Genomic DNA, 23,927 nt, shown 5'->3' with positions numbered 1-23,927 from the left:
CAAATATATATATTAATAAAAATATGATTTAATCTCTAAATATTTATAACTAATTTATTTAAAATCAGAAAAATATAAAATTAGCACCAGAAAATTTCTAAAAGTATAATCTATCTACTGAATACTCTTTTGGAGTTGGATCTTATTTATCCTAGTCTAGCTCGAGAACTAAACTCGAACTCTAGCAATAATTAGACTTGTTGCATTTTAATAAAAACTCAATATCGTATAATAATTCAAACTCTATCAATAATTTGATCGCTAAATATGTAATAATTTAGAATGTCAATTGTGTAATTGAGTGCCTAAAATAGTATGTCATCCATATTTAATTTGGTTAATCAAGCATGATTTAGTGTGAATATAGCCTCATGGAACAGACGAATCGAATCGATTTAAGTGCTTGTCAAGTATCATCAATGTAATAAGTTATAATGTTGTTAATTGAGTGTCTCCAATCTAAGTTATGTAGCAAGTTAGAATGTCATGTAATCGAAGCTCTCTCATCTATGTAATAAGTTAGAAATGTCATGTAACTATTTGTTAATTTGCTTCGTTAAGCATAATCTAGCTAAAATTTGGATTTGCAGGGTGTTCGAATGTTACAACACGTGTGATATGAATAAATGTTGCCTTTACTCGATATCCGAAAAAATATCCGTGTCCGACATTATGCGCATCCGGTTCGCTCCGTATTCGATACGCATCTATTCATATTCGTAACCGAAGCAATCCACATTCGCATTTGTATCCGAGTCTATCCGTGTTCGAATCCAAATCTGATAAAAATGTGAAAAAAATATAATATCGATGCTGCAGTTTCACCACAAGACAAACTATCAAGAATTTCCCCATCAACTCAATTCTCCATTGTTGTGATAATTGCCGTCGCTGCTGCCATGCGCCACGAGGACGAGGGGAGGGGCACCATGGAGCAGGGGAGGCAGAGACGAGAGGAGAGACAGGGGAGCCCATGTCGAGAGGATTGAGAAGTGGAGGATAAACAAGTACTCCGAACAGAGGCACGTGCCGGAGTTTGAGGTCCACCTTGGTGGTATAAGACCTAAAACTGCATTATTTGTGAGACAATTTTAAATGCAAGAATCGCACTCTTTTACAGTCAATTACCATAATTACATAGTGGTCATCCGCAAAAAATTGTTCAACCGCAGTTTTGCCTTATTTTTTCTTGCACATTTCATCATTGTAATATATGATCAAAAGTGTACTAATTAAATTTTATCTGTCAAGTGTGCTCCAAACTTTCATCCTTCTCATTACACGATGTATTCAACAATATGACTCTGTGGACATAATGACATATAGTTGTAATCTCCAAGAAGCAACGTTCTATCACCAATTTTTATAGGATTTTTTTGGGGTGAAAGTACAGATAATATTATGAGAGTAGAATAATTTGTACTGTACAGTAAATATGGACATGTAGCAAAGCTTCAGGTCTAGCTATCACGCTGTAACCACTTTCATTCATTCGCACCTTGTTTATAAAGGAGCATGTTCTTTTTACATCCTTTATGGCATCTGTTAAGAAGGTTTCTTCACGATTTAAATGTTCACAGAAGTTTATATATGTTTTGTTCAATTAAACCTACCGTTAACTTATCCACCATACAATAGTAACAATACACATCAAGCAAAAGAACAACTGGACTACTGGAGAATAGCAGCAGCTATAGTTCGTCTTGTGCTTGAGGTTTCTTCACAGCAAGGTCATTTTCCACCCATGCGTCGTAACCACCTTCCATGTTATTCACATTTTCAAATCCCTGTTTTCATAAGCATTCACATGTTTCAGACGAGTCATAACAAATGATTCAGATGTTTTCTTGAGATTTAAGACAGCATTAAGAAAATCCCCTAAGTAGCGTGAGGCAAGAATAAAGGTAACAGCGAGAACTAAATTTGTTTGCACTCTAACATTATGTGATGTTGGACATATGCTACAGAAGACGACTATACCATATAAATAAAATTTTCATAACATTTTCTGTTTTACAAAGTAAAATTACTTATTGTATTAGAACTATAGATGTGATAAAAATAGTGCGAACAGAGGGTTCAGGCTATGAATTTAGCAAATTATTTTCCCAAATAAGGAGCAACTGCTGATTTGAGTGAAGGGAGAAAACCATATTTCCATCACAAATGACAAAAGATAAGTGATAAGATTGCTACCCCAATCTTCGCTTCACTTCTCAATGAAATCCAATTGAGTAGTAGTAAATTCTTTTATGGGCCATCTCCTGGCATGGCCACAAGAAAACAACAAAGGGCGTATAGCACTCAGAGATGAAATCTCCCATGCAAGGTGGGGCCTGGAGAAGGTTTTTAAACATAATATCTTTTTTTTCAGTATCTTAATTACTCCGTAGAGTTTCAGGACTTGCAACAAACTGCAATAGATCGGGTTCAGCAGAGCTTTTCTCTACCTTTCCTTGTGTTTTATGGTTGTGTTAAGCCATTAGGACTGACCGACTGAGCCTGTGTTTTACAATCTTTCAATTTTGGTTGTAATATATCCCATTTCAGAACAAGGAAACCATCAAACGACATCCTGCTATGCATGGTAGAATTTCATTGTATTGAATATCCATGTAGCTGAAGGCGAAGACCTAAGAAAATTATTTTTACCACTACTGCATAATCAAAATTGTTCATGCAAGAAAATAGGATCATTTTATTCTTGCAACTTTATGTTTTTTTTGCTATTAAGGCCTTAGATTCCATACCATAAACCGGATTGGATGAACAATATGCAATCGTGCAGGCTTATGCTGCATATTTATGCAATGACAACTGAAGCCTCAAGGGAAAGTAAGGGGAAAGGGAAGAGATCTTACAGCTGCCATAAGATCAAAACACGCTAGTTCAGACCTTACTCCGCTTTTGCAGCCCTTCGAAGGAAAAAAAAGTGGATCAACACAATAACAATCAAGAGAAAGATCAATATGAGCATAAAACACACACAAGCCTTCTTCTTTATTAATATAATTGGCAGCTCTCTTGCTTGGTTCGTTTCAAAAAAAAAAAACACACAAGCCGTGGCCTATAAATACAATTGATCTGAAGAGAAAAGGATAGATCATCAGTAATACCACAACTATGTTGTCCTGCTTGTCGAAATGTGCCGCAACCTGCTCAATGAACTGGGGGTTCTTCTCCCTTCCTGGTGGAATCCATACAAGGTCACATTCAGTACAGTAGACAAACTGAACATCTCACAGCTTAGGCAAGAAATTCCTGACACGTAGTACTGCCGTTATAGGAAGCTGTTTAGGAGACTTGCCTTGTGAGGTGAAGAAAACGTAGGGTACGTTAAGGGAATCCTTCACATGCCCGTCCCTGAATTCCTCCTCTGTTCTGTTAATTTGTGTTTAGATTAATCAATACCGCAGGCTATATCCTAGAAACATCCATGTGCGGTGTAAGAATAAAATGACGAAACCAGTGCCGGAAAGGTTTTTGTTTATTGTTTTGAAAGAATTGAAATTTCTTTTCGTGACACGAGCACCACTGAAAGGGCTGGTAATAACCCGTCTTCATCTTCAGAAAAGAGTACAGTAGCTCACTGGCTAAAAAACGGCTACTAAAACTATCGATTGGAGAACTATTTCCAGCACAACTGAGTTGAGAAATTGATTCTAATGCAAGCTGAATTTGAGATAGTGGTCAACAGTAGGAAAGGGTAGCTGATCAGAGAGTGGCAGGACTGACATCGTAGCCAAGGTCTGAAGGTCATGTAACAACCAGACGAAGGTAGGATGACAGAGGTTGCATCCAAAGCAAACTCAATCTTTTGTTTTAATCGGGTGCCTGATGACCAATAAATAGTTTCTGCCAGGCACTAGATCCCGTGATTCGGAATCAGCACGACAAGAGGCAAGCTAGTAACTAACGCGTGAATGCACAGGGAAAGCACACACAAAAATTAAGCCTGAACAAGGGGAGAGGAAGAACAAACAGTCACCTGACGTCCAGGTAGCGGTGGCCGCCCGAGCGGAGGAGGTCGCCGGCCGCCGCCACGCCCACGGCCGCCACCGCCGCGGTCGCCGGCTTCTCCGATCCGCGCGCCGCGGCCAGCAGCGCGGACAGAGCGCAGATCGTGAGCGCGATGGCCGCCCTCATCCTGGAAGGCTGGAACGGGAAGAACAAACAGGCGAGAGGAAGAAACAGGGGCGCTTAGTTGCGACGAGCAGAGTGCAGAGGACTGATTGATTCAGTGGTCACTGGTAACAATCGGGTAGGATGTGCCGCGCGAACTTATCTCCAATGTATAAGTAGAGTGTAAACAGGGTGCGCGACCGTATGGCCGGTAGAATCAGCGCACACGGTCATGCTGGGTTCTGAGGGCGCCGGTCGCAGTCCAATACCGGCGGCCAGGAACCCAGCAGGCGTCGTCGTCGCTCCGTGGTTTTCGTTTCGACACCCCGAGGCCAGGCCCACTATCCTGTGGGTTGGTCGGGTCGGGCTCTGGCTCTGCACGCTGCGCCCGCGCCGTTCCGAAACCACCAGGGTGGTGGTGTCACTGCCGCAGGTGCGTTACTATATAAAACACTACTAGCATTCACGCACACGTAGCAGTATAACCCACGAACAAGCAACCCGGGATTGAGTACCTTTAAGACGGACGAGACTCCTTTATTGGAGTCCAGTGATGCGTCCGTCTGAATGCAACTAGTGATCAGAGCCCTTCCGTGAAGAAACTGGTTCCGTCGAGACATGTCATGTATCCCTACGCTACGTTAATTGTCGTGTCATGATTAAGCATGTGATACATGTACTCTTCCTCCATTTAAAATTATAGTTCGTTTCAGTATTTTCAGATGTATAAATTTTATTATGCATTTAGATATACACTATATCTAAATATATAGCAAAATCTATATCTAGAAGAGCTATAATCTGGAACTGAGAGAGTATCATAGATCCAGCCAGGTGGCTAACAAGCTATTTCGACTTGGTATGGCTCACTTGATAACGAGGTGGCTCAGCTTGGCTCATTGAGGCTAATGAGCTCGGCCAATTGAATTTGGCCTGGTTTGTTGGAAAAGCTCGAGCCATCCCATTTGACTCGTTGGCTAAATATTGTTTAATATTAATGTCCATAGAAAAGATGATATTAATAAATCCATAATAATTTAAGCAAGCTAATAAATTTAAAATAATAGCTCATGATGGTACAAAACTTTATTTTACATAGTCTTATTTTTTTTACAACAAAGAATGAGTACATGGTTTACCACTCGCTTAACCTTTAAGGGATAATGATAGTTGGGGCAGTAGTACCATAATATATAGTTCTCGGAGGAGAGTGATGGCTAAATGGTAATGGTGCATCTATCTAGTTATAAAATGATCCAAATTTTGCTTATCCGTAAGTTATATTTTGAAACTAATGGATCTACATTAAACCATGCACATCAGCTGTAAAAATTTCATTTAACCGTGAACATTGTTCTCATAAAGTTAGAGATTTCACCAATCTCAATGTCTACGAACCTAGTCTTTATTTGGATGGGCTCAGGGTGCGTGTTTTGTACACTGGAATGAGTGTGCGTGCATGTATACTGGATCGTCTGTATGAAAACTATATTTTGTAAAAAAAAAGAAAACGATGTGAAATGTGATTAACGCATAAACGTAGGTAGGATAAGCGGCTTTCATGCATAAAACTTTCTTTGGCAGTTTTGCAATACATCGTAGTACATCACTGCAATGCCCTGCACTAATTATTCAGGTGTCGATGGCCGACATCACATCCTAGTGGTATAGAAGAGCGTTGTGCGCGAGCAGGCAATTATACTGGCTTCTAAGCAGCGGCGCCCAGGCTGCCGGCGACGTCGACGACGAAGCGATACCTCACGTCGTTCCTCTCGAGCCGCTCGATCGCCGTGTTGACGTAGTCCATCCTGACGACCTCGACGTCCGCGGTGATCCCGTGCTCCCCGGCGAAGTCCAGCATCGCCTGGCAGTCGCCGATGCTGCCCACGCCGTTCCCGGCCACGCGCTTCCCGCTCGGGCAGACGGCGAAGGCCGGCAGCTCCAGCGGCTTGCTGGGCACTCCCACGAGCACCATCTGCCCCATCGGCTTCAGAAGCTCGAGCAGCGCTGCCAGCGGGTGCCACGCCGACACCGTGTCGATGATGCCGTCCATGGTGCCCGCCGCGGCCTGCGTACAAATAACATCGACACATCGTGTCACTGTGTCAGTCATCCGCCATGGCAGCAATTGATGGTCGCAGGATCGATCTGAGCTCGAGTTGTTACCTTCATCTGCTCGGTATCGCGGCTGACCAGGAACTCGTCGGCGCCAAGGCGCTCGGTCGCCTCCTCACGCTTGCCCGGGGACGAGCTGATCACCGTGACCGTCATGCCGAACGCCTTGCCGAACTTGACCGCCATGTGGCCGAGGCCCCCGAGGCCGACGACGCCCAGGCGCTTGCCCGGCGCGTTGAGGCCGTACTCCACCATGGGGCTGTACACCGTGACGCCGGCGCAGAGCAGCGGCGCGGCCGCGTCCAGGGGCAGACTCCGCGGCACCCTGACGACGTAGTCCTGGTCGACGACCACGACGTCGGAGAAGCCCCCCTGGGTGGTTGCGCCGTCGCTGTCGACGCCGTTGGAGGCGAGCACCACATCGGGGCAGTAGTTCTCGTGCCCCGCGCCGCAGCTCTCGCAGGAGCGGCAGGAGTCGACGAAGTAGCCCACGCCTACGGTGTCGCCGGCCTCGAACTTGGTGACGCCAGCGCCGACGTCCGTGACGACGCCGACGACCTCGTGCCTGCGTCGCGTACACCGTTAAACAGATGACGACCGAAACTGTGATTGGGTTGTGTGCCTGGTGAAGTTCTAATTACCCGGGGACGACGGGGTACATGGCGTTGCCCCACTCGTTCTTGATGATGTGGAGGTCAGTGTGGCAAATCCCACAGAAGAGCACCTTGATCGTCACGTCGCCGTCTCTCTGCACCCTGAAATAATTAACACCATCGCCGTCGTGTCACTATCAAACAGACCACGAGTTCATGAAGCAAACATGGAAGGTTTCCGGCCGTATCACCATTACAGTGGTCAGTACAGAACACAGAAGACAGAACAGAGCAAGTCCGTCATGGCAAGAGTGAGAGAGACCTTCTTGAGAAGCTGTACGGGGAGAGGTGGCCGGAGGCGTCCCTCGCAGCCCACCCGAGCGCCGCCTTACCGCCTTGCTCCATGGGAACTCCTCGATCGGTTGTGCCGCTTCTTCAACCTCACTTGCTGTCACAGTGTCACTACGGCTTCGTTCTTCAGGAATCAGGGTGATGATTCGCCAGTGGTAAGCAGTGATCGAATCTGAATAAATAGACAGTGCAGTGCCAATGCTCAGGCAGGCCCACGCCCACCTCAATGGTTTCTTTAACAATGCTACTCTTTTAACAATGCTTTCCCTCTCCTCTTGGCGCGCGGGCGGCAAAAATAAAAGGAGGCAGTTGGATCATCCACCCCGTGCCGCCATGTCGCGGCGTCCTTGCAGAACGGAGTTGGGAACGGGAGCAGAGAACCCGACCGGCCACGTGAGCAGGCACAGTGAGGAGATCACGATTCAATCGTTTGCTGATCACGGTCAGGATCATCCATACATCATATAGGTTAGTTGGAGTATTGGATTATACAATGCCAGATACCACGAACACCTTCTTTCGGCACCGACAGGGTTCCATTTTGGCCTGAATCAAGGACTCAGCTCTGAGTCCCCGAGACTCTTGACTGTTTAACGGGGCTATCTTTTACGGGCGACTGTACGGAGCCCTCCGTAGGTCGATTTCCGACGAGAACTACTGTCCGTGTCTAGTTTCAAGTACCCTTTTTTTCTATTTTGATAAAAAACTATATACACAAAAATTACATACAATATTTATATACATAAAGTTTGATCAAATCGTAAAGATAAAAATTGTAGAAAGAAAAAAATTATATAAAAGCTTAGAAACAAAAAAGTAAAAAAATTAGGAAAAATTTTGAAACAAACTTCCGATGAAACTTAAAAAAAAGTCTGGAACAATATTTCAGGAGAAAAAATTTGGAAAACAAAATTTAAGAATAAATTTGGGATAAAAAATTTCAGGTAATTTAGTAATTGTAAGTTATATCCCCATGCCATCAAATACATCCCAAACATGGGAAAAGGATAGCAAAATCATATCCTTGTGCCATACCCACTCCTGTATATTTCATCAGATATCCCTAACCCAAAATCATTTGATTGACACAGTAGCGATCCCCAACAAACATAAGGCATGACGCATGAGCTGTTAAATTATTTTGAGAATCTAGGATTACCTGGTTGATTAGCAGATTTAGTTGTATATGATTACACATTGCAAGTTCCAGTCAACTGAACCGAATGGAGTGCTACCGTTCCCTGTCCCTGTAGTCTTTTTTTCTTAGGCGCTCATTTTGTCTGTCCTAAATCCCTCTATATAAACCCCCTCCCTCACGCACGCTTGCTTGCATTGGACTTGCCCTAATCTCTCGTCACTCGATCGATCACATTCGACGTCTGATCGATCACCATTGTTTCTATCTTGTACGCCTCCTCCAGACCTGCACAAACTGAGACAAAAAGATGACTGTTCCCACTGCATCTCTCCCATTGCCCCCCGGCCCCGTCGGGCTCCCTCTCGTCGGGAGCGCCCTCCACTTCATCGGGCCGTTCGGCCGCAGCCCGCACGCGGTGCTCACCCGCCTCGCCGGGACCTACGGCTCCGTCATGTCCTTCCGCCCGGGCATGGCCGGAGACTTCGTCGCCGTGTCGTCCCCGGCCGCGGCGCGGGAGGCCCTCCTCGAGAACGACGCGGCGCTGGCGGCGCGGTTCGTGCCCGACGTCGCGCGCGCCCTGGCGCACAGCTCCGAGTCCCTCTTCTTTCTCCCGAGCTCCAGCGCCCTGTGGCGGCAGCACCGCGCCGCGGTCGGCGCCCACCTCTCCGCCGGCCGGGGCCTCGACGGGGCGGCCCGGCGCGTCAGGGACCGCCACGCCCGCGGCCTCGCCGCGAGCGTCAGGGCGCGCTCCGGCGCGCCGGTGGAGGTCGGGGAGGCGGTGCTCGGCACCGTGCTGAACGTCGTGTCCGGCATCCTCTTCTCCGAGGACGTGGTGGGCATGCGCGTGCGGGGCGGCCAGCCGTTCGAGGACCTCGTGGCGGCGGTGCTTGCGGACTGGACCAGGCCCAACGTCTCCGACGCGTTCCCTTTCCTCGCGCCACTGGACCTTCTCGGCGCGCGCCGCCGCGTCTCTGGAGGTCTGACCAGACTGTACGAGTTCCTAGACGACGAGTTCATTGAACGCCGGTTAGCCGGCGGCGAGAACCACAGCCGTGGCGACTTGTTGGACGTAGTCCTCGCGCGTCACGCCAACTCAGAGCTCACGCGTTCAGAGATGACCAAGTTCTTCACAGTACGCTATACCTACTTCTCTATATATACACATTGCTGCCTTTCTGTTTTTTAACAAGATCACAGTAATTTACGTTTGCATTTTATTATATATGTAAACAGGATATCTTTCTTGCGACGAGCAACACAAGCAGGATCACCGTGGAATGGGCTATGGCGCTTCTGCTCAAGCACCAGGGCAAGATGGAGAAGGTGCAAGCCGAGCTCGCGGCGAGCCTGGGGTCCAAGGACTTCATCGAGGAGCGCGACCTGGACAAGCTCCCCTACCTCCATGCCGTGGTGAAGGAGACCCTGCGGCTGCAGCCGCCGGCGCCGCTGCTACCTACCCCGGATGGTGATCGCGGACGGCGTGTCACTAGGCGGATTCTCCGTGCCGACGGGCACGTGCGTCCTCGTCAACCTCTGGGCCATCGGGAGGGACCCGGCGGTGTGGCCTCGGCCTGAAGAGTTCGTGCCTGAAAGGTTCCTCGGCAACGAAGCGGCGGACTTCCGGGGCATGGACTTCGCCTACAAGCCATTTGGGGCGGGGCGAAGGATGTGCCCCGGGTTGGACTTCGCCACAAGGTTGGTGCCACTGCTGTTGGCCTCGATCCTGCACAGGGTCGAGTGGAGGCTGCCCGGAGGGATGGCGCCCGAGGACTTGGAGCTCAAAGATCGTTACAGCATGGTGCTGGAGCTCGCCGAGCCCCTCCGTGCCGTACCGGTGATGTCCACGCCATGACGTGGTGCTTGGCCCCTCATACTCACTACTGGAAAATAGGCACATAGTAGGATTGAAAATTGGCATAGGTTCTGGTTCTTTAACCGGTACGAGAGAATCGATACTGAAAGTCTCGACTTTACGCACCGGGTAAAATACCCGGTGCCTAAGGCACTCTTAGGTACCGGTTGGAACCTCAGCGGCCGCCACGCTGATTGAATAACCGGTACGAGAGAATCGATACTGAAATTCAGGCATGGCATTAGTGATCTGATTGAATCGGTTGTATTATGAAGAGTAAAATGCGCAGCCGGTCTTCGAACTTGGCTAGATCCCCAAACTTTCAAAATGCATATTCAAATTCTCAAACTTGCTAATTATATTATGTGAAGTCCAAATCATAATTTTAAGTTATAAAGTGTAAGTATTCCTGTTGATGTGGAGCTTACATGTGGGTCCAAATTTTATTTCAAATTTTTGCACTCAACTCTTATATTTTCGAAATCTTCTCCAAAATTCTATTTTAAAACTTTATGGCCGAATATTTTTTCAATGTTTCCTCCAAAATTTATCTTTTATTTTCTTACTTTTTGTACAATTTTTGTCATATGAGTTTCAATTTCCTACAAATTTTTATGTAGATCTTTTGTAGTTGAACATATTTGTACAAGTAAATTTGTTATGATTTTTTTGCATGTATACATTTTGATATTTTTTATTTGAACAAATTATTTAACTTTTGATTAAGCTTAAGCAACTGTAATTTGGACCTCACCGAGATACGATTAGCAAGTTTAAAAATATGAATGTGCATTTTAATAGTTTAGGGATCTGAATAACACCTCGAGTTAAGTTTAAGGACCGGCTATATATTTTACTCTATTATAAAGGTTGAGATGGGATGGCAACCAACCTACACGTTTAGTCACATTCTACTTTTCTTGTATGAATTGCTGATATACGGATGCTGTATTCATGTCAAGCGATTTAATTTTCATGCTGTATGTCTAGAGTCTATCTATATATGACTACCATCTACTCTCTTATTTGTACTTTATTCGTATGAAGGGTTGCTCTCTGTTCTCTTACTTTCAATATCTATATATGGGTTAGTTGTCATAGTTAAGTACCCTTTTTCCCGCTGAATAGATGGTGCGAAGAAGAAAGCAACCAACTCTATTAGCTTTAATGTTCTTGAGGATAGCGCATGTGTGCATATACGGTTAATAGTCTCTTTTCAGTAATCTAATCCTACAAGATATTTTTTTGGAGCTTTAGATGATGAGCGCTATTCAGTTTGGTGACCTGCCTACATTTCTCATTTTCAATGCCCTAACGACGATGCTCAGCAATTGAGATGACAATGATGTGGCAAATGTGAAAGGAATCGGATTTCATATGGCAAATTTGGGTATTATAATTATTATAAAAAATAAGAAACTATTAAAATGACTAAGAAAAGTAGATTGTAATGAATACAATAGTTTGCATTTTACCTTTCAAATTGGCATATGATCATCATAAAATGTATGCACATGCACTCATATATAAATTTTCTTGTAATTTAAAGATCTTATTTACAACACATGTCATTCAGATTTGAACTAATTCCAATTAAAAGACCAAAACACGTTAAAAATATCAAAGTATATAATTACCTAAAATTTAATTATTTTTTACATAATAAAACAAATGGAATCAAGGCCATATTGAATTTATTGCTAAAAAGAGAAAAACACTATTATTTACCATGAATCTTGCTAGTGAGAAGAGCTGTGGCAATGAAAAGTGCCTTCAAAAGAACAACAAACAGGGAATCTTGATGAGAAACTTTTGGGTAACTTATAATAACATAGTTTCATCCCATAATTTTTTTACAATTTTCTAAGGAACTTTAAGTATTATTAAAAACTAGAAACTATTAAATGACTAAGAAATTTAGATTGCAAATGAAATTTATTCCTTTCAAATTTGCATGTGATATTGAAATGTATGCATGTACTTATATATAAATTTTCTTGTAATTGAAAAATCTTATTTACCACACATGTCATTCAAATTTGAAGTAATTCCAACAAAGGTTTGAAATACATTCAAATTTAAAAAACAATATAATTGCCTAAAAATGGTAAATAATTTTTTTACACAAGTAAACATATTATTCAAGATTATATTGAATTTACATGTTGAAAATATAAAGCTAACTATTAATCAACTGAATATTCCTAGTGAAAAGAGGATGGTGATGACGGGGGCTTTCAAATAAATACCAAATGGAGAAAATAGTTACCCCATTTTAGTTTTCTTGATGGAACCTTTTTTAGGTACCTCATAGCAATGTACCAAGTTTTATATTTTTCTAAGAAACTCAGGTATTATTAGTAACCAGAAACAGGCAAGGGACTATAAGAATGATCTATGAAAATAATTAAACAATGTTATTTCATCAATATTTCCTTGGAAATTATTCCAAAAGTTGTTTTATTAGCATAACAAAAGGAGAAATTACAAATGTTTGGACCAGCTCAACTTCGAACCTTCGAATTAGTCTTAGTAGCCATGTCTACCAATGGGCAATGGACATGTGTTCAGCGTAGTGCAGGATACAAATTATATATTAATCAAAGTAATGGACTGTGGCATGTTTTGACGGAGGAGGGAATGCGGCATGGGTACGAGTGGGCCAAACCAGGAAAATAAAGGAGAATCCCTATCTTCCTCTCAAAAAAAGGAATAAAGGAAGGGGCTCAGTTGGGCATGCTAGCTAGGCGGCCTGCAGGTTGGCCCAGAAGTGGAAGAAAAGAGTTGGGCCGATAGGTTTTCAGCCCATATTAAGGTAGGAGGCTAAGACAATGTTTCAGGATTTAAAACACTCTCTCTCAATGGAAGTTTCACACGGTTTCCAACGTGTTGTAAATGATGAGCACCAGTTATATCCAAATGAAAATGGTCCTATCTCTCTCATTATATATGGTTTGCCATGTCACCATATTTGCTGAGGTGTCACCTCATTTAATTGAAATAAAACTCACATTGCGAATGGTCTAAATAGTAATGAGCCCAGGGTTTTTTCCTGATTTGTTCATGTAATTACAGACAATAAAGATAATAATTAATTATGGTCACTTTTAATCATGTTGGTTTAACAATAATAACCATTGGAGTAGGCATGTGTTTAGTCAAAGCTGACAAACATTATTAGTAAGGCAGAATCTTTTTTGGGGTAGGTAACAGAGGTTGTATATTATATTGGAACATCTCCAGCAGTTTTCCAATAAACATGTTTCAATACCAATTTTATGGATTATTGGGAGAGATGCTTTTACAATTTTCTAATAAACTTATCCCAATACAACTAACATACTGGGAGAGTCAAAATTCTCCCTCTATTTGAGGGGAGTTGGGGTGAAATATTGGGACAACCCAATAATTATTGGGAAAATAAAGAGATTTTAGGGAACTGCTGGAATATATCTTCTTTCCAATATTGTCAGATTATTAGGGAAAGGGAGACTGCTGGAGATACTCTTATATTAGCAATAATGTAGAAGATGTGGCCTTGGCAACACAAAGTTCTAGCCCAACTGACGTGTAGCCATAGCTACCAAGTATCATGCTCGTTATTTTTTGGCGCAATGGCTAATTCAGCTCATCTCGGCAGGAACAACCTTTTATATATCCCTATGAGGTGTAACCATAAAGTATGATTTCATTTGCTTTTACACCGAAGAGCAACCAAGCACTGCACTCAAATGGATCACAACTTCACAAGTTCTTGTTTGATCTCTCTGCTATCGAGTACTTTCAAATTCCTAATTAAGTACTTAACTATTTCCTAGTTCGTCAGCCTTGAGATATTGGTTACTAGTTAAGGGAACATATATTGCCTTGAGTACTATATGTAGTATCAGTACTTGAGTAGGCAATAATCAGGTAAGTCAAACTTTGCTGCACAAACGTGGCAATTCAAATTGATTCCCATGACTTAGAAGCATTAGCCGCCGGCGGCTTTTGTTCAGGGGCCATGCGTGTGTGCGTGAACTTAAGAAACGAGCCAAGTGGGAGCGGTGAAAGTGAACGGTGAGCAATGGAGCTCCGAGACGGCTACCCACCATCTGACGTCGTCGCCATGTCCACGATTGCTATGTTTTGAAAAGTTTCCATGTCAACGTCCACGATTGCTGCGCGTGGCTTTCCTATTTAGGCCGAGCTCCGTGGTTACCAAAGGCGTACCACCCCCAGACTCCTGCAACCAGCTGCAACCCGAGAAGCCAACAAGTGCTCAGGTGAGGTTGAAGAAGCAGATCAAGGTCAAGGAGTTTTTAATGGCGGAAGGCAAGGCGGCGCACGGCTGGGCTGCCAGGGATGCCTCCGGCCACCTCTCCCCTTTCAACTTCTCAAGGAGGTATGTATTCCTCTTCACTGACTGCGACGACTGAACATACATGGAGGAGCCTGCCATTTTCGCATAATGAATGGGTGCGCCGACGATTGTTTCAGGGTTCCGAGAGACGGCGACGTCACGATCAAGGTGCTCTTCTGCGGGCTCTGCCACACGGACCTCCACGTCATCAAGAACGAATGGGGCAACGCCATGTACCCCCTCGTTCCCGGGTAATCGAGTTTCTCAGCAAGCATATGGCACGGACGACAGATTTCTTGTGCGTTTCTTCTGATATAATTATGGAATAAAACAATCGCAGGCATGAGATCGTCGGCGTCGTCACGGGCGTCGGCCCCGGCGTCACCAAGTTCAAGGCCGGCGACACGGTGGGCGTGGGCTACTTCGTCGACTCGTGCCGCTCCTGCGAGAGCTGCGGCAAGGGGTACGAGAGCTACTGCCCCCAGCTCGTGCAGACGTCCAACGGCGTGGACTTGCTCGACGGCGCCACCACCCAGGGCGGCTTCTCCGACGTCCTCGTCGTCAGCCAGCACTACGTGGTCCGGGTCCCGGAGAGCCTGCCCCCCGACGGGGCGGCGCCGCTGCTCTGCGCCGGCATCACGGTTTTCAGCCCCATGGTGCAGTACGGCCTCAACGCGCCGCGCAAGCACCTGGGCGTGGTCGGCCTCGGGGGCCTCGGCCACCTGGGCGTCAAGTTCGGCAAGGCGTTCGGGATGACAGTCACCGTCATCAGCACGTCGCCGAGCAAGCGCGAGGAGGCTCTCGACCGCCTTGGCGCCGACGCCTTCTTGGTCAGCAGCGACCCCGAGCAGATGAAGGTGTGGCGGCGACATGGCATCTCATTGTCACCCTCCACGGTCACCTACTGCGTGGTTGGTATATATATACGCCGCCGATTTGATAATAGCACTCGCTCGTTATCGCGCAGGCGGCAGCAAGCACGATGGACGGCATCATCGACACGGTGTCGGCGGAGCACCCTGTCGCGGCGCTGCTGGAGCTGCTGAAGCCGATGGGGCAGATGGTGGTCGTCGGCTTGCCAGCCAAGCCTCTTGAGGTGCCCGCCTTCAGCCTCGTCGGCGGAGGGAAGCGCGTGGCCGGGAGCGGCGGCGGCGGCATCGGGGAATGCCAGGCGATGCTGGACTTCGCGGCCGAGCATCGCATCGCCGCGGACGTCGAGGTCGTCGGGATGGACTACGTCAACACGGCGATCCAGCGCCTTGAGAGGAACGATGTGAGGTACCGCTTCGTCGTCGACGTCGCCGGCAGCAAGCTGGGCGGGGCTGCTTAATTAGGCGCCAGGATTCGTAGTTCTGCACTGCCAACATGTGAAGTTGCATTGTTTGCTCGATCGTGTCGCGTGTCTTTCGTGGGTGTACGCAGGTGAATAAACAAGGGCATAAATTTGGATTGTGTTTTCAATCAATGGATCGAACATCAGCTCGGAGGTTGAGCTATAAGACATTGCCATGGCCGACTGTGCATGGGATCCACTCCATGATGGTTAGGACTTAGGAGTCATTACTCATTAGTCAAGGCTCCAGGCTCCAAGGGCCCATTCCACCAACTCCTGCTGCCATGTAGAATTTCACGTGCTACCGGCAACTTAGGTGCTACTTTGTCACAACTTATAAAGTGCACCTCTAAAAGTGCTTCAAAAATTCAAACAAAAACATGAATGGATATAGAGAATGCAAAAATTGATGTTGAATAAAAACTGTGCACGGAGAAATAAAAAGAGAGAAATTGAGCAATAAATAGTAATAGGTTTCAGCTTTCATGTTTAACCGTAACCCGCTACTATTCATATATTAACCTTTTTGTTTTTTCTTCAAAAGTTTTTTTATTCCAAGTTCAAATTTTACATGCACAGAAATACTTGCGTACTTTCCGTTCGTACTTTTATTTCTTAGAATTTTTGTGCACCTACTAGGTGCTACAGTGATTGGTTGCGCAGTACTACATTCGTCCTAAAAGACTAGTCATTGTTAACCAATTTAGTATATGCATGTGCAGTCAATTAGCATCAAATATAGCTAATAAATAGGGTAAGCAAAGTCATTTAACCTCTTGTTAGTCTCTCCTAGAATTTGTAAAATAGTTTGTCTTTTTGGATGGAGGGAGTAACACTTAACCCGTGGTGTACAAAGGTTCCACGTGTTGAAAGGAACATTTCAATTTGTCGAGCTAAACCAAACACGGTAGCGGATCCAGGGATCCGGGGTCTCCAGCGGGCTCACTTCTCGTTGATCAGTCCAAAGCTGCGCTTGGAATAAGCGCTCGTCTGCATAAGGCGATAACTTCATTTGGGCCGCCTCAGCCCACAACCCTAACTGACATCTCGGTCGGGATGACCAAGGCCCATGTCCCCAACTGTGGGAACGATCAGAGGCCGGGTCCGTACCAAGGCTCCGACCGAGGACTCCGACCGGGCTCCACCTTGCACGTGCCCACCTCCCCGATCGGCAGGTTGGTCGGGAGGCCAGGCCTGGCGTACCAGCGGGCCCCAGGAGTAGGTGCGGAGGATAAGAATGAGTCTCGGGGTCAACTTATCGTACACGGCCAACCACTCCCTCCACGGAGGGTCACAGTTCCCTCTGCTGTGGCAACAGGCTACCACTATTCTACCTGCCCGTCCTCGCCAAGGGACGGGGCATAACATCATTATAATAGGGCCGGCACGGCCCCGTCACGATGGAGTGATCGGACATGGCGCCAGGGACGAGGTGTGATAGCCGTACCATACCCGTCGATATCCCCACGACTTCCGACCGACGGAGTATGACGCGCAAGGATAAGATAAGACGCTAGTCCCACGATGCAGGACTTGACGGTGGTCACCGAAAGACTCCGACTAACGGGATGGGCTGATTGACGAAGCTGACGACGTCTACTGGTGGGGTCGAGAGTTCTCTCTTTCTATCCTTATATCATTAATTCCCTTGTAAAGAAGGCCCCCTTGGACTATAAAAGGGAGGACCCTTCGTCTAGGACACAAGGGGCCATAGACTCTCAAATCTCACCACTTCCGCTCGAAAGACTGTAACTCCCAAACTCTCACGAGCACCAAGGCTCAACCAATACATCCAACCGACCCCCGACTAGACGTAGGGCATCATTGTCTGAATCAATATAAATCTTAAGTCATTATATGCTAGGCCACATCCGATCACGACGTGCGATACACATTTCGAGTTAGTTTAGCTGTCGGCCATTTCCAAAACCGACACACGGTGAACGTTGTATATATGAAACAAAGAACACAAATAAAAAAGAATAAATTGTATTCCAAGGAAAATTTGTAGCTCACAAAAACCAAAGGTTCAGCAATTTTACAAAACTCGGGGATCGACAATTTGTCTTCTTTTTTTTTGTTTATTGCAACAGTCAACCTAACAACTGTATACACGTCCGCAAAAATGTTATACTGATCCACTCACTAGCATCTAGTATCTTCAAGTATGAATTCACCATGGCTATCCATTCATCGATCGAAGAACAAGTATCATGCAGAAATAGACTCATGGCAACAGTCCCTCTTGTAATTGTAATCGTTTTCTTTTTCCTAATGTGAACCCTTTTTTTAATACATAATCAATAGGGGGCATACCCTTCCTGTTTCATAAAAAAACTAGTATCTAGTATAAAATTAGCACCAAAAATTTAATGGAGTAATAATCTATCATGCAAAGTAGTGCCCACAAGATCTACCACTGTCGTCAATGCAGGGAATGGTAATATAGGTATCTGTTGTCCCTCCTTAACTAATAATCTACACGGAGTGTTTAAATAGCCCATTCACGAGCCCAACTATTATTTCAGCCTACTAGAGTTTAAGCCCAACAACTATTTGGCCCATCCCCCTGGTGCCCGGCCCATTCACAAATCTCAGCCCATGGTTTTAGTAGTTTCAGTTGCGTAAGCATCTTTTTTCCTATTTAGCCTACCCTTCGGGGGGCGTTATTCCAGCTAACGCCGCGGTCGTCGCACAAGGAATATTAGGCTGGTTTTACGTTCATGTTTCCAAGAATACTATATCAACTTTGTAGAAGGATGAAACACCATCTCTCAATAGAGAGTTTTATCTCACTCTTTTATATGCCAACATACTATTTAAATGCTGCAAATAAATAACCAATAGGATTTACTCAATTGTGTGAAGATGAAACAAAATACTCTTAACAGAGGTTTCACACGGTTTCCAAGTTCTTGAAAATGGGTTAACATAGTTTCATCCTCATAAAACTCCATGAAATTTTTACTTCTTAAATGATGTGCCATGTCATCCAAATTGCTGATGTGGCAGGCTAATTAATGCCATGAAACACCCCATGAAACTTCCATTGGGATTAGCCTTATGGTTAACCCACCTACACACCTCTCGAGAAGACGTACAAAAGAGATTTGAAGTAAGCAAATTTTTAATTTTTAACTGAAATGTCCAAATCAATTCGGATTGCACCATTGAATTACTTATGATGAAATCTTCAAAATAAGATCCCAGTTAACTATATTTAAATAATTTTTGAGGTGGAATAATTTTTTTGAAGGGGAAAAATTTATTGTGAAGCTGGAATCATCTTAAATTTTGTTCAAATATAGACAAGCATAGTCTTATTTTGAAGATCTCATCATTAGAAACACGATGATGCAAATAAAATTTAATTTGGATAGTTGATTCGAACCTACGAATTTTTTTCACTTAAACCTTTCTTTACACGGAATCCCATGCACCATACAAGATTACAAGCAATTGGTTGAACGAATCCGATCCTAGGCCGGAGGCAATGAAAGAAAAAGGAAAATGAAATTCGAAGAGGGAGAGAAGCCTCGTATTAGGGGTCTTTCAGGCCTCTTTCTTTACTCCGGGCGATCATGGACCCTTTCCATTCGTGTCTGTTTGATGAACTTCGTATAATTAACTTCCAGAGAAAGTGGTTACGACTTGGAGTAATTTCATAGTATATTAGTTTGGGTTGTTGGAGTAGTTGCTAAGCGCCTGCGTCACGTGGCTCTGCAGAAGCATACGCGTCACCTCACATGTTACCATGCCACGATCGGCAGAAATTTGAAGCTCAGCAATTGCTTTGGCTCATTCTTTTAGTTGACACTTTTCAAACTTTGATCTTGACCGAGATTAATGAATCTTCGACAAACCCCGTATGTATTTTCTATTTTACAGTATGTAATTCATATCGGACAAAATGGTCCGTAGAGTTGTTTACTATATGCGTGTAACGTATATATCCCTTATGTCTTGAAATATTAACATCTACAGAGAAGAATATTAACATCTACCACAAGATGAATCTAACTGTGCTTGTTTTATATTGCAAATATTAGTTTCTGTTGTGGTGTTGTCTATAAACTTGATCAAATTTAGAATAATTTGACTTAGGACAAATCAAAATCCCTTATATTCATATCAGATCACATTTTCTACGTGATCAAGAAGTTATCAAAATCTTGATTTGTCGGTGAAGAATGAATGGGGCAACTCCATGGTTCAGTTATAAAATGTGCAATTTATAGTTGTAATTATTATCTCCTGTAAAAAAGATATTAGACGTATCACAGAGGAATTCACAAAGGTAGGCTATGCATGCATATATATGTGCTACTTGTTTCTTATTTGTTTTAGTGAAACCATGGTGATGATGTGTACATTTGAGGAGCTTTTGGCCAAGGGTAAAATGTCTAGCTATACCATTCGCCATACCTTAATTTTTTTTTCTGTCCTTGCCACTGTTTATAGGAACACGCATCTAATCATCTTTTTAAGAAACTGGGGCGATGGCTCATCCATGGGAGTAAACTACTACTAAACTGTGAAGAAACGGGACGTCCTGTACGTCCTGCGTGAGCGCTGAAGGGGATACGTACGTGTGGTCTGACGTCGCCATGTTCATGGTGGTTTCGGGCTCCGAATTTCCCTATTTAATCGGAGCTCCGAAGTTACCAACGGCGTACTAGCAACCCCCAAGCCTCATTCTTCCTGAAGTAGAAGCAGAGCAAGGTCGAAGAAGCAGATCAGACTGGAAGGAGTTTCCATGGAGCAAGGCGGCAAGACGGCGGCGCGCGGGTGGGCTGCGAGGGATGCCTCCGGCCTCCTCTCCCCCTACACCTTCTCAAGAAGGTCTCTCTCACGCTCCTGCATCTCTTGCCATGGCTAACTTTTGCTCTGTTCTGTACGAGGACATTGCGTGTCATGTTTCCTGCCTGAATTCGCGCGCTGTTTTGGTGACGATCTCAGGGTTCAGGGCGACGGCGACGTGACGATCAAGGTGCTCTTCTGCGGCATCTGCCACACCGATCTCCACGTCATCAAGAACGAGTGGGAAACGCCATGTACCCCGTCGTCCCTGGGTAATCAATAATGATCATGTTCACCAAGCAACCAAGCACTGATTTCTTCAGCATCTCGGTCGATCTCCGTCGTCCCTGGGTAATGATCATGTACACGGTGCCCCCGGATCGTGCTCGCCTCCAACGGCGTGGACCACGACGGCGCGACCGCCAAGGGGGGCTTCTCCGACGTCGTCGTCGTCAGCCAGGACTACGTCGTCCGGGTCCCCGAGAGCCTGCCTCCGGACGGCGCCGCGCCGCTGCTCTGCGCCGGCGTCACGGTGTATAAGCACCTCGGCGTCGTCGGCCTCGGGGGCCTCGGCCACATGGCCGTCAAGTTTGCCAAGGCGTTCGGGATGACGGTCACCGTCATCAGCTCGTCGCCGGGCAAGCGCGAGGAGGGGCTCGACCGCCTCGGCGCCGACGCGTTCCTGGTCAGCCATGACGCCGCTCAAATGAAGGTAAAAACCAAAGATCACGTACGTCTTGAGGCCCCCATGGCCATGAGACACTTGGCAATTGGCTTGTGGTAGCAGTGTAACTGATACAATGGCATCTCGGATGCAGGCGGCGGCGGGCTCCATGGACGGCATCATCGACACGGTGTCGGCGGGGCACCAGATCGTGCCGCTGCTGGAACTGCTGAAGCCGATGGGGCAGATGGTGGTCGTCGGCGCGCCGAGATGGCCGCTGGAGCTGCCGGCGCACGCCATCATCGCGGGCGGGAAGCGCGTCGCCGGGAACGGCGTGGGGAGCATCGCGGACTGCCAGTCGATGCTGGACTTCGCGGGGGAGCACGGCATCGCCGCTGACATCGAGCTCGTGGGGATGGACTACGTAAACACGGCGATCGAGCGGCTCGAGAGGAACGACGTGAGGTATCGCTTCGTCGTCGACGTCGCCGGCAGCCACCTGGACGCGACTGCTTAGGCGCCAGAGGAGCCCAGGATTCGTGGTTCGCGTCATGTAGCGTCAAGCAAGTGAATAAATTGGAGCAGAACACCTGGGCATGTTCTGCATCTCTGCTAGCAAATGGTTATATATGTTTATGTTTGATAAAGGGCAATTATTACTAAAATAAACAAATAACTAGGTTGTTTCTTCAGCCTTCAACTTCTGATTTTTCTTTTAGAGTGCAATATACGCCGGAATGTGGGTTTGGGAAGGCCCTTTGCTCTTCTCTATTCCGGCAATGTTTCTATAGTTCAGTGTTAGCACTTGATGGTTAGGGTTCAGGGTGGTGGTTTATTACTAGAGAACCAAAATGCAAAATTTAGCAAAAGAAACAAGTTTGAAACTAAATATGTTAACCAACCTTAAAAAAAGGAGTCTCCATGAGCATTTTAATGAAAAGTGGCTGCAGCAATGGTGAAAGAAATGGTGGGCGTTAGGGTAGAGAAGGAGGGAAGGGGTTTTGTACGGTTTGATTTTCACCGCCGTTCAACAGCAGGTGGGGATTGGAACAGATGGTGGTATATATTTCCACAGCAGGTTCAAACATCCACAACGCGCTTCACCGCCGATTTGGTTCAAACTGGTACTGATGTGTATAAAAAATTTTGTTTATTATAGTAGTGTGAGTTAGGAGGAAGATGATCTGTGAAGGGAAACTAACGCCGAACGTTGGATTGAGATTCAATGCCAAAACAAAATCGAGTTTCATAAGTTGGGCCTAAAGTCTATAGTGGGTTTTAGATGCACCCTTAAAAGGTTACTACTTTGCGGATGAAACATCATTTATTTCCGAACACCAACTTTGTGATGCTTTGGAATGATAAAGTTGCAGAGAAAAAGCGGGAACCCTGGCAATGTTTCTGAAATTTATTTGGCTCTGATATTAACCATGAAGGTCGGTTTAGGGCAAAATGCTAGCTTAATAGGTGAAGGATGCCATTGTCTTATAAATTATACTTCTTCAACATCAATTTCTTATGTATTGGTAATCCAACACCAGCCATTTCACAGACAAGTAAAAAAAAATCAAACTGCAAACAAATCAAAAGTGCATGATGGTTGTTATTATTCTCAAACAACAGAAACACAAACTCTCTGTTAGCTCTTGTACGTCTGCACATGAGCATACCAGCAAACTAACCTACACAAAAGTCCCCGAGAAACAGAAACTAACAGCTTATTCAGCAGCTTATCCTATATACATGTGTGAGCATCGATCAGCAGTGATGCAACTTATTAAAATTAAAGATGATCAAGTCCAACATTTACCATCATGTTCATGTAGAGGGGTCGTCGTACGCATGTACGTGCAGAGTTACGGCGATTTAGGAGGAGGAGGAGGGCAGGGACGAGTGCTGGGATTTCCGGGGCCCCAAGTACAGCCAGAAGGCCCGACCGATGATTTCTCGCCGACGGATACCGGCGGCTTATGCCCACCGTCGTCAGGTCCCAGGTGCCGTGCCGCTGCTGCTGTGGCTTCGGCATGAAGTGACGCTGCGACAAGCAGCAGCAGCAGCAGCATGGCTGACGCCGCCACCGTTCCAACTCCCTTCGCCGTATGTTCGGTATACGCGTGAGTGCGTGACTTAGAAGAATGCGACGACTCGATCGTAGCAGCAGCCGATCCGAGATCTATGTGTTGCCTGCAGCTAGCTAGCTTTGTGAATTATGTGTTGCCTGAAGCTAGCTGCTTCGCGAACGAGCCCAAGATGCAGGTGGAGTTAGGGTTATGCGGTGTGCAAAAGCTGAAGGCCGTGATGGTTATTTATAGATGATATTTACATTCCCTCTTCTTCTTCATTCCTTGGAAGAATACATTACATTATCATCGTACGTGTGTGTAGCTGTTCTTTCCACGAACATATGTGAACGTGAGAACGTCCCTCATGGAACAAGAAAATGTCCCTATAACCGAAACGGAATACTGTTCATCAGAGAACTAAGGATAGTTAGCAGAAACGGGTCACGCAAGAAGACCCAAAGGCAATCAAGGGCCAGTCTAGCCAATAGCCAACGTAGCATGCATGCAGGACATTTTAGGGCGTTGCTGCTTGACGCCACTTGCGTGGAAGAACG

General features: G+C 45.6%; 3 protein-coding genes and 2 pseudogenes across 3 annotated transcripts; 3 read left to right on the top strand and 2 right to left on the bottom strand.

Moving 5' to 3' along the window:
• Positions 1-1,442: 1,442 nt before the first annotated feature.
• On the bottom strand, positions 1,443-4,368 carry LOC112882012 (thiosulfate sulfurtransferase 16, chloroplastic-like). The gene is made up of 5 exons (XM_025946961.1): positions 3,989-4,368; positions 3,308-3,381; positions 3,117-3,187; positions 2,862-2,915; positions 1,443-1,787 (listed from the first exon to the last, which is right to left on the bottom strand). Exons 1-5 carry the CDS (start codon positions 4,144-4,146, stop codon positions 1,692-1,694), a joined length of 453 nt encoding a protein of 150 aa, XP_025802746.1. The 5' UTR covers positions 4,147-4,368; the 3' UTR covers positions 1,443-1,691.
• Positions 4,369-5,793: 1,425 nt separating this feature from the next.
• On the bottom strand, positions 5,794-7,297 carry LOC112882179 (probable cinnamyl alcohol dehydrogenase 8D). Its single transcript, XM_025947165.1, has 4 exons — positions 7,153-7,297; positions 6,879-6,992; positions 6,289-6,802; positions 5,794-6,190 (listed from the first exon to the last, which is right to left on the bottom strand). Exons 1-4 carry the CDS (start codon positions 7,233-7,235, stop codon positions 5,831-5,833), a joined length of 1,071 nt encoding a protein of 356 aa, XP_025802950.1. The 5' UTR covers positions 7,236-7,297; the 3' UTR covers positions 5,794-5,830.
• Positions 7,298-8,626: 1,329 nt separating this feature from the next.
• Positions 8,627-10,171, top strand: LOC112881075 (annotated as a pseudogene).
• Positions 10,172-14,401: 4,230 nt separating this feature from the next.
• LOC112881555 (probable cinnamyl alcohol dehydrogenase 8D) lies at positions 14,402-16,012 on the top strand. The gene is made up of 4 exons (XM_025946298.1): positions 14,402-14,555; positions 14,651-14,764; positions 14,854-15,370; positions 15,481-16,012. Exons 1-4 carry the CDS (start codon positions 14,476-14,478, stop codon positions 15,841-15,843), a joined length of 1,074 nt encoding a protein of 357 aa, XP_025802083.1. The 5' UTR covers positions 14,402-14,475; the 3' UTR covers positions 15,844-16,012.
• A 4,590-nt stretch (positions 16,013-20,602) lies between these two features.
• On the top strand, positions 20,603-21,901 carry LOC112881556 (annotated as a pseudogene).
• The last annotated feature ends 2,026 nt before the right edge of the window (positions 21,902-23,927 follow it).

Source organism: Panicum hallii, chromosome 2 (assembly GCF_002211085.1).
Source record: "Panicum hallii strain FIL2 chromosome 2, PHallii_v3.1, whole genome shotgun sequence".
Taxonomy (NCBI): Eukaryota; Viridiplantae; Streptophyta; class Magnoliopsida; order Poales; family Poaceae; genus Panicum; species Panicum hallii.
This window is presented reverse-complemented; position numbering and strand designations above follow the sequence as displayed.

Excerpts from the sequence above, each read along its gene's own strand:
- LOC112881555 (XM_025946298.1), top strand. The coding sequence starts at position 14,476 with ATGGCGGAAGGCAAGGCGGCGCACGGCTGGGCTGCCAGGGATGCCTCC. Across the intron at positions 14,556-14,650 it reads CCTTTCAACTTCTCAAGGAG|GGTTCCGAGAGACGGCGACG; the intron begins GTATGTATTCCT and ends CGATTGTTTCAG. Across the intron at positions 15,371-15,480 it reads GCGACCCCGAGCAGATGAAG|GCGGCAGCAAGCACGATGGA; the intron begins GTGTGGCGGCGA and ends GTTATCGCGCAG.
- LOC112882012 (XM_025946961.1), bottom strand. The coding sequence starts at position 4,146 with ATGAGGGCGGCCATCGCGCTCACGATCTGCGCTCTGTCCGCGCTGCTG. Across the intron at positions 3,188-3,307 it reads CGTTTTCTTCACCTCACAAG|GAAGGGAGAAGAACCCCCAG; the intron begins GCAAGTCTCCTA and ends GGATTCCACCAG. Across the intron at positions 1,788-2,861 it reads GTTTTGATCTTATGGCAGCT|GGATTTGAAAATGTGAATAA; the intron begins GTAAGATCTCTT and ends TTATGAAAACAG.
- LOC112882179 (XM_025947165.1), bottom strand. The coding sequence starts at position 7,235 with ATGGAGCAAGGCGGTAAGGCGGCGCTCGGGTGGGCTGCGAGGGACGCC. Across the intron at positions 6,803-6,878 it reads ATGTACCCCGTCGTCCCCGG|GCACGAGGTCGTCGGCGTCG; the intron begins GTAATTAGAACT and ends TACGCGACGCAG. Across the intron at positions 6,191-6,288 it reads GCGATACCGAGCAGATGAAG|GCCGCGGCGGGCACCATGGA; the intron begins GTAACAACTCGA and ends ATTTGTACGCAG.